The sequence below is a fragment of the Prosopis cineraria genome, unplaced genomic scaffold, assembly GCF_029017545.1.
Source record: "Prosopis cineraria cultivar Desert tree isolate PC_DT_omini unplaced genomic scaffold, ASM2901754v1 PC11, whole genome shotgun sequence".
NCBI classification, from domain to species: domain Eukaryota; kingdom Viridiplantae; phylum Streptophyta; class Magnoliopsida; order Fabales; family Fabaceae; genus Prosopis; species Prosopis cineraria.
In genome coordinates this window covers 16613884-16628242 of record NW_026555342.1, presented here as the reverse complement: position 1 = coordinate 16628242, position 14359 = coordinate 16613884, and the positions used below count along the sequence as shown (strand labels likewise).

General features: G+C 30.3%; 1 protein-coding gene across 1 annotated transcript; it reads right to left on the bottom strand.

Moving 5' to 3' along the window:
• Positions 1-12480: 12480 nt before the first annotated feature.
• Positions 12481-13491, bottom strand: LOC129286928 (uncharacterized). Its single transcript, XM_054923033.1, has one exon. It carries the CDS (start codon positions 13418-13420, stop codon positions 12653-12655), a length of 768 nt encoding a protein of 255 aa, XP_054779008.1. The 5' UTR covers positions 13421-13491; the 3' UTR covers positions 12481-12652.
• Between the last annotated feature and the right edge of the window lie 868 nt (positions 13492-14359).

Here is a 14359-nt window from a genome sequence, read left to right as displayed (position 1 = left end):
ATAAGATTTTTTTTTCTTAGAAGGTCGTTAGTACTCGCTTGTTTTAATTAAAAAAACATAACAGAAGTTTTCTTTTTCCTACCCAAAGAATCATAATAAGATGATTGTTATTTATTTAACATTTTTATTTGAGCATGAAAGATAAAGAAAATAGTGGAAAAATTAAAATTGGTTAAATGGATAATTTCACTCTTTAATTGTAGTTTTAGGAGCGTATGAAATCCTAAATATATTTTTGGTATAATGTTCCTTTTTAATTTTTAAAAATAGTGCAATATTGACATTACCGTTAATAAAATTAACTTTAAAAATTAGTTTACTAAAAAATAATAAAAAAAGACCTAAAAAATTACATAAAAGGACAAAGAAAATTATGAAAAAGGATTCAAAATTAGAAAAAAAATATAAAAAAGGACCACAAAATTTTCTTGATCACTTTCTATAATTTTTTTTTTGTTATCCAATGGTCAAATTTAATATTTATTAACAGTATGGGCTATATAATTTGAGGACAAATTTTTCATTTAACCCGATTAAAATTAAAAAGATTGAATTGTACTGAATTTGAAAACTACAAGAATTAAGTTGTTTTGAGTTATGAAACTACAAAGATTAAGATAAAATTTGGCATATGAAAATATTATTTGAAAAATAAAATGTGAAATAACAAATGTATCAGAAAGAAAATGAGATAAATATTTTTTTATTTTTTTCTAAAAAGATTTTTTTAACCTACCAAACATTACATAAGAGTTGTTTAAAATAAAAATTTAAGAACTAATCCATAATTAAGAATAAATTCAAAGACTAAAAGTTGTATTTTTTAAATTGAATGCATTCACAATTGTGAGTCACGATAGAGAGAATATCAAATCTAAATATCTTTTAACTTTTTATTTGTCACGAATACAAAAAAGACATAATATATACGATCGAGTACTATTCTTAATTAACAATATAAACATGCATGCATGTATATATATTATGCTTGAATGTAATTTTTAATTAACTTTTACGTGTTATGACTAAAAGAGAGAGAGACAGTAAGTGCAATTTAATGTCCCTAAATAATTAAAATAAATAAACACACATTTACGTAGAGGTTATGCCTGAATATATTGTAATATTTGGATTATTAGAATAATCATTAGCCGCAAATATGGTTGGTAAACATCGTTGCACCATACATATTCCATTGTTCTTTATAACTGCTTAATCTTTAATTTATTCCTCATCTCTATGCATTTTTTTTGTTTAATTATGAAGAAAGTTCAAAGTATTAAAATGAGAAACTGACAGTTAGGTCCTAAAAGTTTGAATTAATGATAATTGGATTTGTGACAACATTTTTTAAAAAATAAGTTATAAATATCAATTTAAATAATTATAAATAAAAATTTTTGTTATAATTTAAGAGTTATATTTGATACTTAAATATATATTTACAATTGAAACCATTGAATTTGCAATTATGAATCAAATTTATAACTTTTTTTGAAATTTTTTGGAACTTAGCTATCATTAATTTAAACTTCTGGGACTTAGCTAACAGTCAATCTCCCTGTTAAAATTAAGTTTGTCACTTCGTCTTCAAAGATGTTAACCGCACTAGTTCTATGCGAAACGATCAAGCAAATTGGAAGCACACAATCATATTAAAGCAAAAATAATAAAACTCTTTTTAGCATCTGTATCTTAAATCAATTGTGATTATAATTGATCTAAAAAAAACCTTTTAAAAGGTTTTAGCTTTTTAAATCGATTGTTTTTATATCTAGCAAGTCAACTTGAAAAAAGGCAACAAAGTTAGAAAAAAGTGACCAAGTTAAATACTAACGGAATAAAGTTTAGTAAAAGAGACTAGTCAATCATAGTGTGGAAAATTAAAATTTGAAATCTCCACTGAGAGAAATATTTATATGTAGTACATGACAGTATCTCACTTAAACAAGATTACTTTCAATAAATTAAAAGAATACATGTGAGTAACCAAAAAAAAAAAAACAAAGTAACCAACTCAAATAAAGTCGCTACCTCCGATGAGCCTGAACAACTCTTCCCCAAATGATTACGTTAAGAACCTTTGATGTTGGTCTCTATTTGGTTTAGGTTTCTCAGATTGTGCTGTTGGCAGAGGAAACATTCAAGACCAATGAGTTAGTAAACATTTATAAACCTGTATACCTATATGCTACTTGAACTATTCCAATATAACTATTATCACTACTCTTCCTTCTTTATGTATAGTTACATTGTTTATTGCATCAATCAAATACTTCGTACAGACTTTGATATGGTTGAAGAGAAGTTTGGTTGATGATTTTCTCGCTCACATTGGAAGAGATAGGACTAAATTAAAGTCTCTCACATAAACACGATGGTCATTTTTTGGGAATAATGATGATAGATGTATCATTTATCTCAAGATCCTTAAGAACTTTCGTGACTAATTGGAATATGTTATCCTATCTTTAAGGCCATCTCAATAAATTTAAATGAAGACAGAAGACAGCATTAAGACTATCAAGTATTTAAAAACACCAATATCAAAAGCAACATTTTTAATTTCTTTCTTGGTAATAACTTCCCTGTAAATAGATTGAAGTTGATCAATTGAGAGGGGAGAAAAGTTCCTTCTTTCAATGACGAGGAAGCACTTTCCAAGATAAGAAACAACCATATCTTTTCCGAGTATTATATGATCTTGGATTCAGTTGCCGTTTTCTTTTTTGATAATTTGATTTCTTTTCTTTTTTTATACTAATGGTGGTGACATGAAAGAATTTGGTGTTTCGATTTTCTCAATTTAATCACTTACATTTTTATTTTTTTAATTTTAAAACCAAATCAACTCTTTTAAAAGGACAAATTTGTTATATTCTTTTCAAAGACATGCACCAGGGTTCTTGTTTTCTTCGACTCCCTCAAGTGGTCCGGTCAAATTCCTAGTCTATATAGATCATAAAAAATCTCTTTAGCCTAATTCCTTTAGGTTGCATTCAGATGGGTGAATTTGAGTTAAAAATTTAGATTTGAAATCTCATACTTGAAGTTGCACATTTGAAATTTATAGATTCTACATTGTTTATTTGGATGATATAAAAAATTTTAATTTATAATATTAAAATACTTTGTTTGGATCTTAAATAAAATATCAAATTTCAAATTTTATGCTTGAATTTAAAGGCAACTCTAACGATGTTGGCGATCCAATCCTAGTTAAAGTTGATAGTTTGGTCCCAATTAGGGATGGAGATTATGTCTCAATTGACTCTGGTTGTCCAAACACGAAAGACATAAGTGGTCCAATCTTGATCAGTAGTGGCAGTCCGGTCCTAGTTGACATCAGTGATCTAATCCTAAACAATGTCTAAGTATTAGCATAGGACAATTACAATAGCCTAACGACTATGAATTGGACCTAGATTTTAACATCTGAGAAAATTAAGCATGATTAGTTAACCTAATGAGTGTGATTAATGAAATAATGAGGTGTGTGATTAGAAGAGCCTAATTTGTGTAATTAAATGTGATTTCAGTCCTAAAAATGGGCTCGAATCAATGGCGGGCCACCCCGGGCAAGGAAGAGGAAGAAAAAGTAAGGTGAAGCCCTTTGTGTCACATGCCACGACGTGTGGTCAATCCTCTACGACGCATAGAGGCAGATTTAAATGCAATAGGCCTCTTTGTGCCATGTGCCGTGGTGGAGGGTAGCGTGCTCCATGGCGTACGGCCAAAATCTTGATTAAATTTATTTGTGCTTTGTGTGCAAGAACAGAAAGGAGAAAGATTTAGCAATGAAGAACACAACTAAGCTCTGCTACGGCACATGCATTGTGATCTTTAAGGATAGTTTAAAGCTCCCAAACACTTAATGTAAGTATATTATGCTATCATCTTCCTTTCTCCCCCACATTTATAAAGATTTAAGTTAGGGTTTGAGTTGGGAAGTTGATTTTCAGCCCATAGGAGTTATGAGTCTGAACCCATTGGTTAAAATGTATATATTAGCAATTGTTTGTGGTAGATAAACCCTATGTTGATGATTTTATTAAGAGTTAGTTAGGGTGAGTTGTTATTATGCAAAAATTGCCATTAATATGATTGTTAGAGAGTTGAGGCTCATTAATGGTGGTTTGAAGATCAATTAATGATAATGTACATTAATAGAACCTAGTGAACTTATTAGGTATAAATGGATAGTGATTTATAAGATTGATAGAATAGATATGTGGAGATTGATGTTGGTAAATCCTCAAAAATGGGATAATGACAATACCCTTGTGTATGATTGTAGTATGATTCGTTTTAGCACCATTCAAGCTTGTGAAAAGCTTTGGAAGTTGTTATTATGAGGGGTAAACCTTTAACCTTTCAGAGGTTTGAGGTAAATGGGAGAAACCTAATTTATATAGTTGAATATTAATTGTTTGTTTATTGAAATAGTTAAATTGAGATGTGATTTATATTTCTAAATTTTGATGCAAATTGGGCATGTTTGAAATGGTGATGAATTGATTAATTGGTGAGAAAAGATTTTAGAAAAATGGCGAACCTTATATAGGTTTGTATTTAGTGAGCAATGATTTTAATTAATGGTTTGCTAATGTGAAATTGATGATAGTATAGTATTTGGCATGTGGAGTGAGTGAGTATGTGATTATGGATATGTAAATCCATGGTATATGGTTGATGATTGAATTGCACGAATATGTGTTATACATACATTGCATGATCATTGGCGAAAGTTCGCCTAAGAAGAGGAGTACATGGTTAAATCCACGTGGTATTGGCAGTGACTGTTAGAATTAAGAACTTGCCTTGGCACTGACTATTAGAATTAAGAGGTAGCTCGTGTCCTATGATTAATTCAAAAATGTCCCACTTGTTCAATAAGGGATTCAAACCTAACTAGTTTTCTACTAGTTCATGAGGAGGCTAGATTAGGGATACAACACCCTATGGTTATTAGTATTGGGAGAAATTGAATTATATAAGTGAGTGAGTTAACCCTGTCTCATTAGCTCCTCACAAGTAAAAGGCTAGGTTAGTCCGTGAAGGACGTAACCACTAGATAGCCACCGATTTCATATTAAAGGTAACATGAGGTATAAGGTTGGCATTTGATCATGCATATAAATCTGGCCACATGGTTGTTAGAATTGTGATCCAGCATGTGTTAGGGGCACATGATTGGTATTATTGCAACCCTGTATTGTGCATTGTAAATTAATATGATTATATGTGTTTTGGGCTTGATGATATAATTGATAGTATTATTAACCAAGGCCAAGTTCATTATATGTGCTGTGATGGTGTGTTTTTGCCTATTTACATCTGTTTACAATTAATATGCAATTGTATAGATTAAGTAAAATTTAGTTACTGAGTGATTGTACTTACCTCTCAATTCTCAATATTTTCAAGGCCTAACTCATCGAATCCAAGTTGAGGGAAATACACTAAGGCATAGGATTTATAGAGTAATTCTTTTGTATACCCCTCCTTGTTTTATGTGTGTAAATGTTGATACAATTGCCAACTAGGTTTCATATGTTATTTTGTACTACATGCATTATTGAAGCATACAACTTGTGTATTTTGTTCCCTGGGCTGTGAGTTCTGGTTGTAAACATATGGATAGGGCTAAAATACTTGTGCAAGTAGAAGCATGTGTGTTTTGAATGAATTGAAATGAAAATGATGGTTTTGTGCATGAATTTTCCCCTTATATTTTGTGAAAATTGGGGTTGGGCAGTGAATTTAGGATATGTTTTTTTAGTTGTGATGGTGCATTGCACGGGTTCTCTAGAATCTAATAAGTGTGGTCGGAGAGTCGGTGTAAGCTTTTGGCACTTGTAGTTAAGTTGGAACACCAAAGTTGTGTGTTTCATATAAAAAGTGGTGAAAAGAGGTTTTGATATCCCACTTTTTGTGAAAAATAAATTTGAGTATGAAAGTTGAGTTATTAGCTAGAGCTAGGAGAAAGCTCTGTGTTGACACTAAAATCACCTCAATCGAATGTCGGATGGAGATTTAGGATGTGTTTGAAGTTTGCTCCTTATGTTGTTATTTTGGCAGCTGATATCTATCAAATTTGTGCAATACGCCGCGGTGCATGATGCCTCATGCAGTGGCTCATGGCACAGAGGTGAGTGAGCTATAGCGCATTGGTCGTTTTCTATACAAAACACAATTTTGAATTTTAAATCTCAAAGTTTTAGGTCTCTAATGATTTCCAAGCTTTCGCATCATTTTAAAAATTTGATTTAAGCCTATTAAGTTTGATAGATTATTAATGTTGAAATTTTGGGATCCCAATGTATTGATTTAAGAATTGTTCACTTTTGTAATTTTACAACTTTGGTAATCCTTTGAGGGTTAATCCCTTAATTACCTTGATTATGGAGTTAAATGTGATCAAGTAAGGGAGACCTTACATAGACAATGATACCAGAACATTCCTTGTTAACAGTGGCATTTAGCATCAGACGATAAAGGTAGACAGATTGAAGATGGTGATCATAGATCGGTCCTAGACAGCAACAATAGTGGTGAATTGCCACAAGTTGGATGCAATAGACCAGCACCAGATAGTAGTAGTTGTTTGAAATTGGATGATAGCATTGGGTCGACATAGAATGATGATAATAATGGCAAGTTGGCATCATGCGGCGGAGGAGGATGGGCTTAGTTGAGGTTGGCAGTTCGATTTAGGTTATCATCAACAATTCGATCCTAATCAACACTAGACATATTGTCCTAGTCTACCCTAGCTATTCAATGCCAATTGGAGCCAACGATTTGGTCTAGGTAGTTGCCGACGGTCCAGTCCATGTAAGTGCTAGCCATCCAGTCCCGATCATAGCTGATAGTTTGGTCTGGTTCACCCCAGCTGTCGAGTCCTGATTTAGGTTAACATTTTGGTCCAGGCTAATGTCGGCTTCCCTATCCCAATCAACACTAACAGTTCAATTCTTACTAGTGCCATCCTTGTGATCCAGGTCAAAGTTGGACGTCCAATCTCGATTGGTACCAGCAGTCTCGTCCCTATCAATGTTAGCTATCAAGTCCCGATTGACGTCGATGGTCCAGTCCCAGTCAGTACCGATATTCCAATCCTAGTTGATGTTGATGTCTATGGTCTGATCCCGATCAGCACCAGCATTCTAGTCTTAATTGTTGCTTGCGGTCCTGATAGATATTGGCCAAAGGCAGCAATATCAAAGTTGAAAAGGTAGCAAAGTCAATGAATGAATGCGAAAGAAGAGAGAAGCTTCAATTGAAATTTGAAATAATAAGGTTTTAAAAGGGTGTTGAAATTACTAAGGGATTAAGGTAGGATTTAGATTTAGATCCACATATTTTTAATTACACAAATAATGAATTTGGTTCAAATCCAAATCCAAACCTACATGCATCCAAACATAGAGTTAAGTTATTCATTTTAATGTTTAAATTTTATCTTTGAAAAAAGTATGATCCAAAATAAATAGGTAAAATCAAGATGACTATCATTAAATCGTGATAATTGGGGGGAAAATACATGAGTGGCATATTTTCCACACGGCCAAGCACCATCTTTTAATCTTTTTCTTCTTTTTGTTTTTCCCTTTATTTTGCTTTGTCTTAAATCTAGGCTATCTTCTTGAAAAAGCTCTTTTTTGAATATGGCTAGCAGAACGGTGCTCATAAACTCTGTCATTTCTGCACTCCCATCTTATTTTATGCAAACCATACATATCCCTATTGGTATTTTAAAGGAGATTGATAAATACAGTGAAATAGAGAGGATCAAAAGAAAATGCATCTTATCTCTTGGGATACTATTAGAGAAAGGAAATGGGGGGCTGGCATAAAGAATTTGCAAATCCAAAATCAGGCTTTTTTAATGAATTTTTTTTTTGTTTTTGGGTCTTCTTACAAATACTGATGCCCTTTGGGTCATCTGCTTGAGATTTAAATATACATGTGGTGAAGGTATCATTCCGACAATTGTTAAAAAGAGATCTACTTCTCATACTTGGAACAGAATTGTTAAAATGTGGGATAATTTTCTTCTACGAGTGAGCAAGAAAGTTAACAATGTTAAAACCACTAGCTTTTGGTAGGATCATTGGGCTCTCATGGAAAGACCTTTAATTGAATATGTGGCCAATAGATCTACTCCTTTAAATGCCCATGCCAAGGTTTGTGATTTTTACTCTAGTTCAAGTGGGTCAGATATTTGTGCTCATCGATATTATTTTCCTGATAATATTGTTGAGAAAATTTTGACTTTCCCTCCTCCAACTAGTCAGGAGAATAATGGGTTCTAGTGGAGATCGACCAACTAACGATGGTAGGTTCTTAGTAAAATCTACATACTCTTTTCTTGAAAGTGGTACATTTAATGGTTTATCCCATATTTGGTCTCCTTTATGGAAGTGGCCTTTATAGAAGAAAATCAAATGCTTCCTATGGCAGGTCTTACATGAGCGTCTACCAAGCAACCTCATTAGAGCAAAGAGAGGAATTACTCTAGATGCTTCGTGCCCTTTTGAGTGTGGATGTAATGAGTGTCATACACATTCTGAGAGATAGTAAAAGAGCGAGAGAAGCATGGGAGAAAATTATTAATAATATTTTTCATAACAGTTTTTTCTCATGCAGCTTGCAAAATTAGTTTCAATGGAACAGAAGCCAAAACTTAGGAGGCTAAATTTTTCAAACTTGGAACTGGACGAGGATCTTTGGAACTATTTATTGGTTAATCTGGACAACAAGACGCAAGGAAATTTTTGAAGGAACACAACATAATGCTGAGGACATCATTAGCGCATGTAGATTGAAATTGAATGAAGAAAGAGTTTTACAACACCTTAACTTATTGGGTGATGCCCAAACAGAGCTGCAAGACTCTACTTGGGTTGCTCCTGCTGTTGGTACATTACGCTTAAATGTGGATGCTTCTGTAAATCAAAACAAATAGTGCGGCCTTTGGAGGATTACTCAGGGACTCAGAGGGAAAGTGGATTTTAGGTTTCACGTGCAATTTGGGTCATATACCAGTCACCATTGTGGAAGCCAAGGCAATCAAACACGGGATTGAGGTTTGGTTTCTCTCTAGCTTTCTGCTAGCCTTTTCTAGATTTAAAAAAAAGGTACCATATTATGCACTTTAAATTGACTCTGGATTCCTTTTAAAAAAAAAATATGAAAGAATCCCAAAAGAAATGGACCATCACATCCTTCATCACCTTCCCATCTCTGCCTGTCTTCACCATTCCATCAATTCTGTTATTACATTTTGTCCCATCTATTTTTTTTCCTTTTCCATTTCTTTCATCATCTTTAACGACCACGAATATAATGATGATGATGATTATTATTATAATGTCAGCACCATCACCATCATCATTATAATCATCATCATCATCATCATCATCATCATCATCATCATGCAACGTTTAAAACAACCAAACAACCACAAATTAAATAAAAATAATTAGAGTTTAAGCAAACCTATATTTTGAAATTAAAAATATATTTTTGAATATTTTAAAAATTAAAATTAGGGATAATTATGTATAAGTTCTGTGAAGTATACTTGAATATTTTAAAAATTAAACTTAGGGATAATTATGTATAAGTTCTGTGAAGTATACTTATTTATAAATAAATCTTGTGAAATTTAAAAACTCTCGCCAAATCCTTGGGGATTTAAGTATAATTTAAAATTAAAATGCAAAGACAATACTGCTCCTATTAAAAAAACTAAAGTTGTAGTCGTACTTTTTCGTTTCAAATTATAAGATACTTTTAGAGGAAATTTACCGTCCTAAAATATAAGACACTATGAGAAAATTAAGATTTCATTAAATATACTTATTCCAACACTACCCTTTCTCTCTCTATTTAATACTAATTAGGTGTACATTTAATATTATTAAATGAAGGATATTTTTGAAATTTTACGTTTTTGTTTTGAAAAAATAAGGTTTTTAAGTGTATTTAATAAGAGTTATTAGTATGTGAGATTTAGCCTAAAAGTGATTTATAATTTGGAACAAAGGGAATAAAGTATTAAAGTAATGGTGTAAATTACTTATGATATAATTGTAAACAATTAGTGTTAAACTTTATTAATAACACATGATCAATTTAACTATTAAATATGTAAAGTTATAGTTATAAAATGTTGAAATGATAGTTATAAATTATTAATAAAATAGTTGTATACAATTAGCAATAAACTTGTAATGCATGATCAATTTAACTATTGGATATGTAAAATTATAGTTGTAAATTATTTATGAAATAATTATAAATTATTTGATTGATGTAATGTATTTTTAATAGGGGCATTATTATCTTTGCATCCTAATTTTAAATTACACTCAAGTTTTAAGGGACTCGCTTGCAATTTTTGAATTCCATGAGACTTATTTGTTAATAAGTCTGCTTCACAAAGGTTATATATAATTTTTCCTTAAACATATTTTGAATGTTGAAAAAATTAATCATATCATATAAAAAAGGAAAAAGTATACATTACTTTTCTGAATTTTGAATCACATACACATAACCTCCTTAATCTTTGAAACCTTACAATGAACCTCCTCAACTCTTATGTTTATGTAGATAACTCTTTATAATTAATTTTATACATTAATTATCTACACATAATTTAAAGTTTAGAAGGTTATTCGTATTTTCGTCAAAGTTTAGGAGCTTAAATACACACAAAAATAAATTTTAAGGGGGTGTATAATCAATGGCTAAGGGTTATTTGCATAAACCTGAAAACTCAAGAAGGGTTATTATTAAATTTTAAAAGTTAACAAAGTTATTTGTACATGATTTAAATTTTAAGAAAGTTTTGCATAATTTAGCCTATAAACAAATGTTCATGAAGTTGAAAGGTTTACTGTGTATTTCTAGACTATGGGCTAACGACTCGCCATAACTGTATTACAAAAATGCATTATATTTGTCAATAGCAGAAAGTAAGGGATTTAAGAATAAAATGGTAGAGCTCTAATCTAGATTGAGATTAGTACAAGTATTGAGATTCAAACTTTTAATTATTTAAATAATAAGAATTTGTACCCTTACACAAGCTTGAGTTGATATGAGGCCAAAAAACTTATATTGAACCAAGTTGTATGAGTGGACGTGGAAACTATCTCTATTAATTTAGCCCAATTGAGATATGAATAATATGTGAAACGACGTATGACATTGTCCTATTATAAGATGTCATAAATCATAATGTTTATTATCTAATTATTATGAAACGAAAGGAATAAAAACACTATTTATATTAAGAAAATATTTATATTAAAAAATAGCAGTATTTATAACTATATTAATTATTTATAATTTAACATTACTAATTAATATACTCCTTCTGTCCAAAAAATGTAAGATATTTTTAACTAAATCTCACTCTCCAATAAAGTAGTTACTTACTTTCAAATTAACTCTATCTTTTGATATTTATTCTTATTAAACACACTACAACAAATATAAAATCATTATCAATAAAGGCACTTTTGAAAAAAGGGAATGATTATATCTCGAAAGATTAAAATTTTTTATATTTTTTAACATCCAACTCCTCAAAAAATACCTTATATTTTTAAACGGATAAAGTATCTATATTAAATAAGATGGCATGTTTGGTTTCTCTTTTCAAAAACAGTTTTTTATTATAAAAATTTAAAAAAAATTTAAAAAACTTGTTTGGATGAGTATTTTAAATTTAATTTTTTTAAAACTATTTTTATTTTTTATTTTAAAAATAAAAAAATAGGATCATCTTAAAGCTATTTTCATTTCATTTTTTATTTTTAAAATATATTAAATTTTATTATTAAAAATTATAGTTATCTTGATCAATAATTATCATAAGTCACTATCATTAATTGCCAATAATCATCACTATACATCAATTTTTTAATTTTAAAATTATTTTTAAATTAATACAATCAAACATATTTTTTACTTTATTTTAAAAAAACAATTCTAACAACCGTTTTACAATAAAATTTTTAAAAACAAAAAATAATAACAAAAATCAAACAAAACCTATGTGGCCATACTTTTTTGAAAGAGTTACATTAAAGTTTTATATAAAAAAATTAATTATTATAAAATTTATTAATAATTAAATTAAACTGTATTGTAAATTTTGTAATAATTAATTTTTTTTATGCAAGATTTAGTTATAATTCTCTCTATTTTTTTTAATTGCATACAAGTTTTTTTTTTTATTGGAGCCAAATTTAAATTGATTTATTGTATTGTGAAGAACTAACAATCTAAATCCTAATGCTAAACCAACCCCCATGCATTATTTAAATACTATTTTATGCTACTATGACATGGCTCCACTGCCCTAAAGTTGCATAATTTATATATCATCACTTTATAAAATAAAATTTTTTAAAAAAATGCGCACTAATCAAAATCCATGGCACAACTTACCCTCACGCAAGTGAAGACCAATAATTCTACAATGTTAAATGAAAATGAAAATTCTCTTATCTTACAGTTATAATTTACGAATTTTTGGGTTGGAAACACTCCAACAAAATTAAGTAACAAGCAGGAAAAATATATTACATGAACTGAAAATTACAAATCATGAGCTTGAGATTAAGATTTATCATCTAACAGTAGAAGCAACCGTGTGAGCCCACAATTTTAGACTATCTTTCACATCAATTTCATTGTTGCTAGAAGGAACTCTCCAGTTCATCAGAAGACGATTACGATTTTGGTTCTGATTCTGATTATTCTCTCTCTTTGTCCCTCTTCTTTTCTCCTGAAACTCCCATGCTTCTGAGAGATAAGGTCTTGAAATTTCAGACTCATCAAAATCTGCTTCTTCTTCATCAACATCTTTCTTCCCCAACCTCTGTAATCCCGGAATTATGGAAGCCAAGTTGGAGTCTTTATCTTCCTCGGAGAAAACAAAACCCAGATCCATAAACCCTTTTAGCTCTTCGAATTCAAGATCAGACAGGCTCTTTCTCTCCTTCTTGTTCTTCCTCCTCCTGAAATCTCTCTTCATCTTGTTCGGCAAATCTTCGAGATGCAGTGTACTCTGTTTTGGGAGATCTATTTCTGGGTCCGTGTCTGTGACTTCTTTTCCTGATAAAATGGTTTGAAGCTTAGAGGGAACAAGAAGAACAGTGTCTGGGGAAAGAGAATCGAGCTTGAGGCTCGTCATGGAGTCGCTCATGGACCTGGAGTGGATGGTTTCGACGCGAGTAATCTTAGGTTTTGCTGAATCTGTGGTTTGTTTGTCTTGAATTTGATATTCTGGGTTTGATTCAGAACTCATTGATTTCGATGAACCTAGAGCTTTCCTCAAGATTTCAACCTCGAACCAGCAAGAATCGTAGAGTTTCAGAAGATCCTCTGCTTCCATCAACGGCGGCAACTAAGGAATGAGCAGAAGAACCTTGTGCGAAATTCGGACCTATCTGTAATTTGCATAGGGAATAGACATACCTAGGGATGATATTTATATGCATATTATGCTCTTTGTCATTACCATATTACCCTTCCCCTTGTGTTCCTGTTAATACGAGTAAAAGTAAAATAACAGGACAATTTTGACCAACTAAACCTAAGAAGAATTCAACTACTCTATCTACTAGTTAATTACATTTAATTTGTACACGTTTTACATGTGACAATGAGACGTTTTTATTAAAATTTAATAATAATATATAATGACATTATTATTATTATTATTATTATTATTATTATTATTATTATTAAGTGTCCGTTTAAATTTCAGTTGTATATAATAGATTATAAAAATAATTAATTATATTATAACACAATCTATTTGGATACTATTTTTTTAAAATTGATTTTAACATAACTGAAAATATTTAGATAATTTATCTAGAATTAATTTTAATTATATAAATTACTATATAATTTAATTCTTAAATATCAAATATTAATTTTTTAAAAATATAAAGTTTGAATTTTATTAAAAAAAGAAAGAAAAGGGAAGAGAGTTTAGTTTTATTTTTATTAAATTATGTAATTTTTTTGTAATTTTTTCTTGAACTTTTTTTTATAATTTTTTTAAAGATTTTTGACGAGCGCTTCTGTAAAGGTTTGGATTCTCATCTTTGTGAAAAAAATCAATTTTTCTGAAAAAATCGATATTTTGAGAAAAGTTGCTGTTTGATAATTTCATGCAAAATCGATCTTTTCTCTTGAAAAAATTGATTAATGTGCTATCTAAACACACGCTAACCCATTGTGTGTTTGGTTTGTGTGGAATCAGAATGATTGACGCATCTTTTTGAGAGCCGTTATTATGTCAGATCAATCTAATTTGGTACTT

Excerpts from the sequence above, each read along its gene's own strand:
- LOC129286928 (XM_054923033.1), bottom strand. The coding sequence starts at position 13,420 with ATGGAAGCAGAGGATCTTCTGAAACTCTACGATTCTTGCTGGTTCGAG.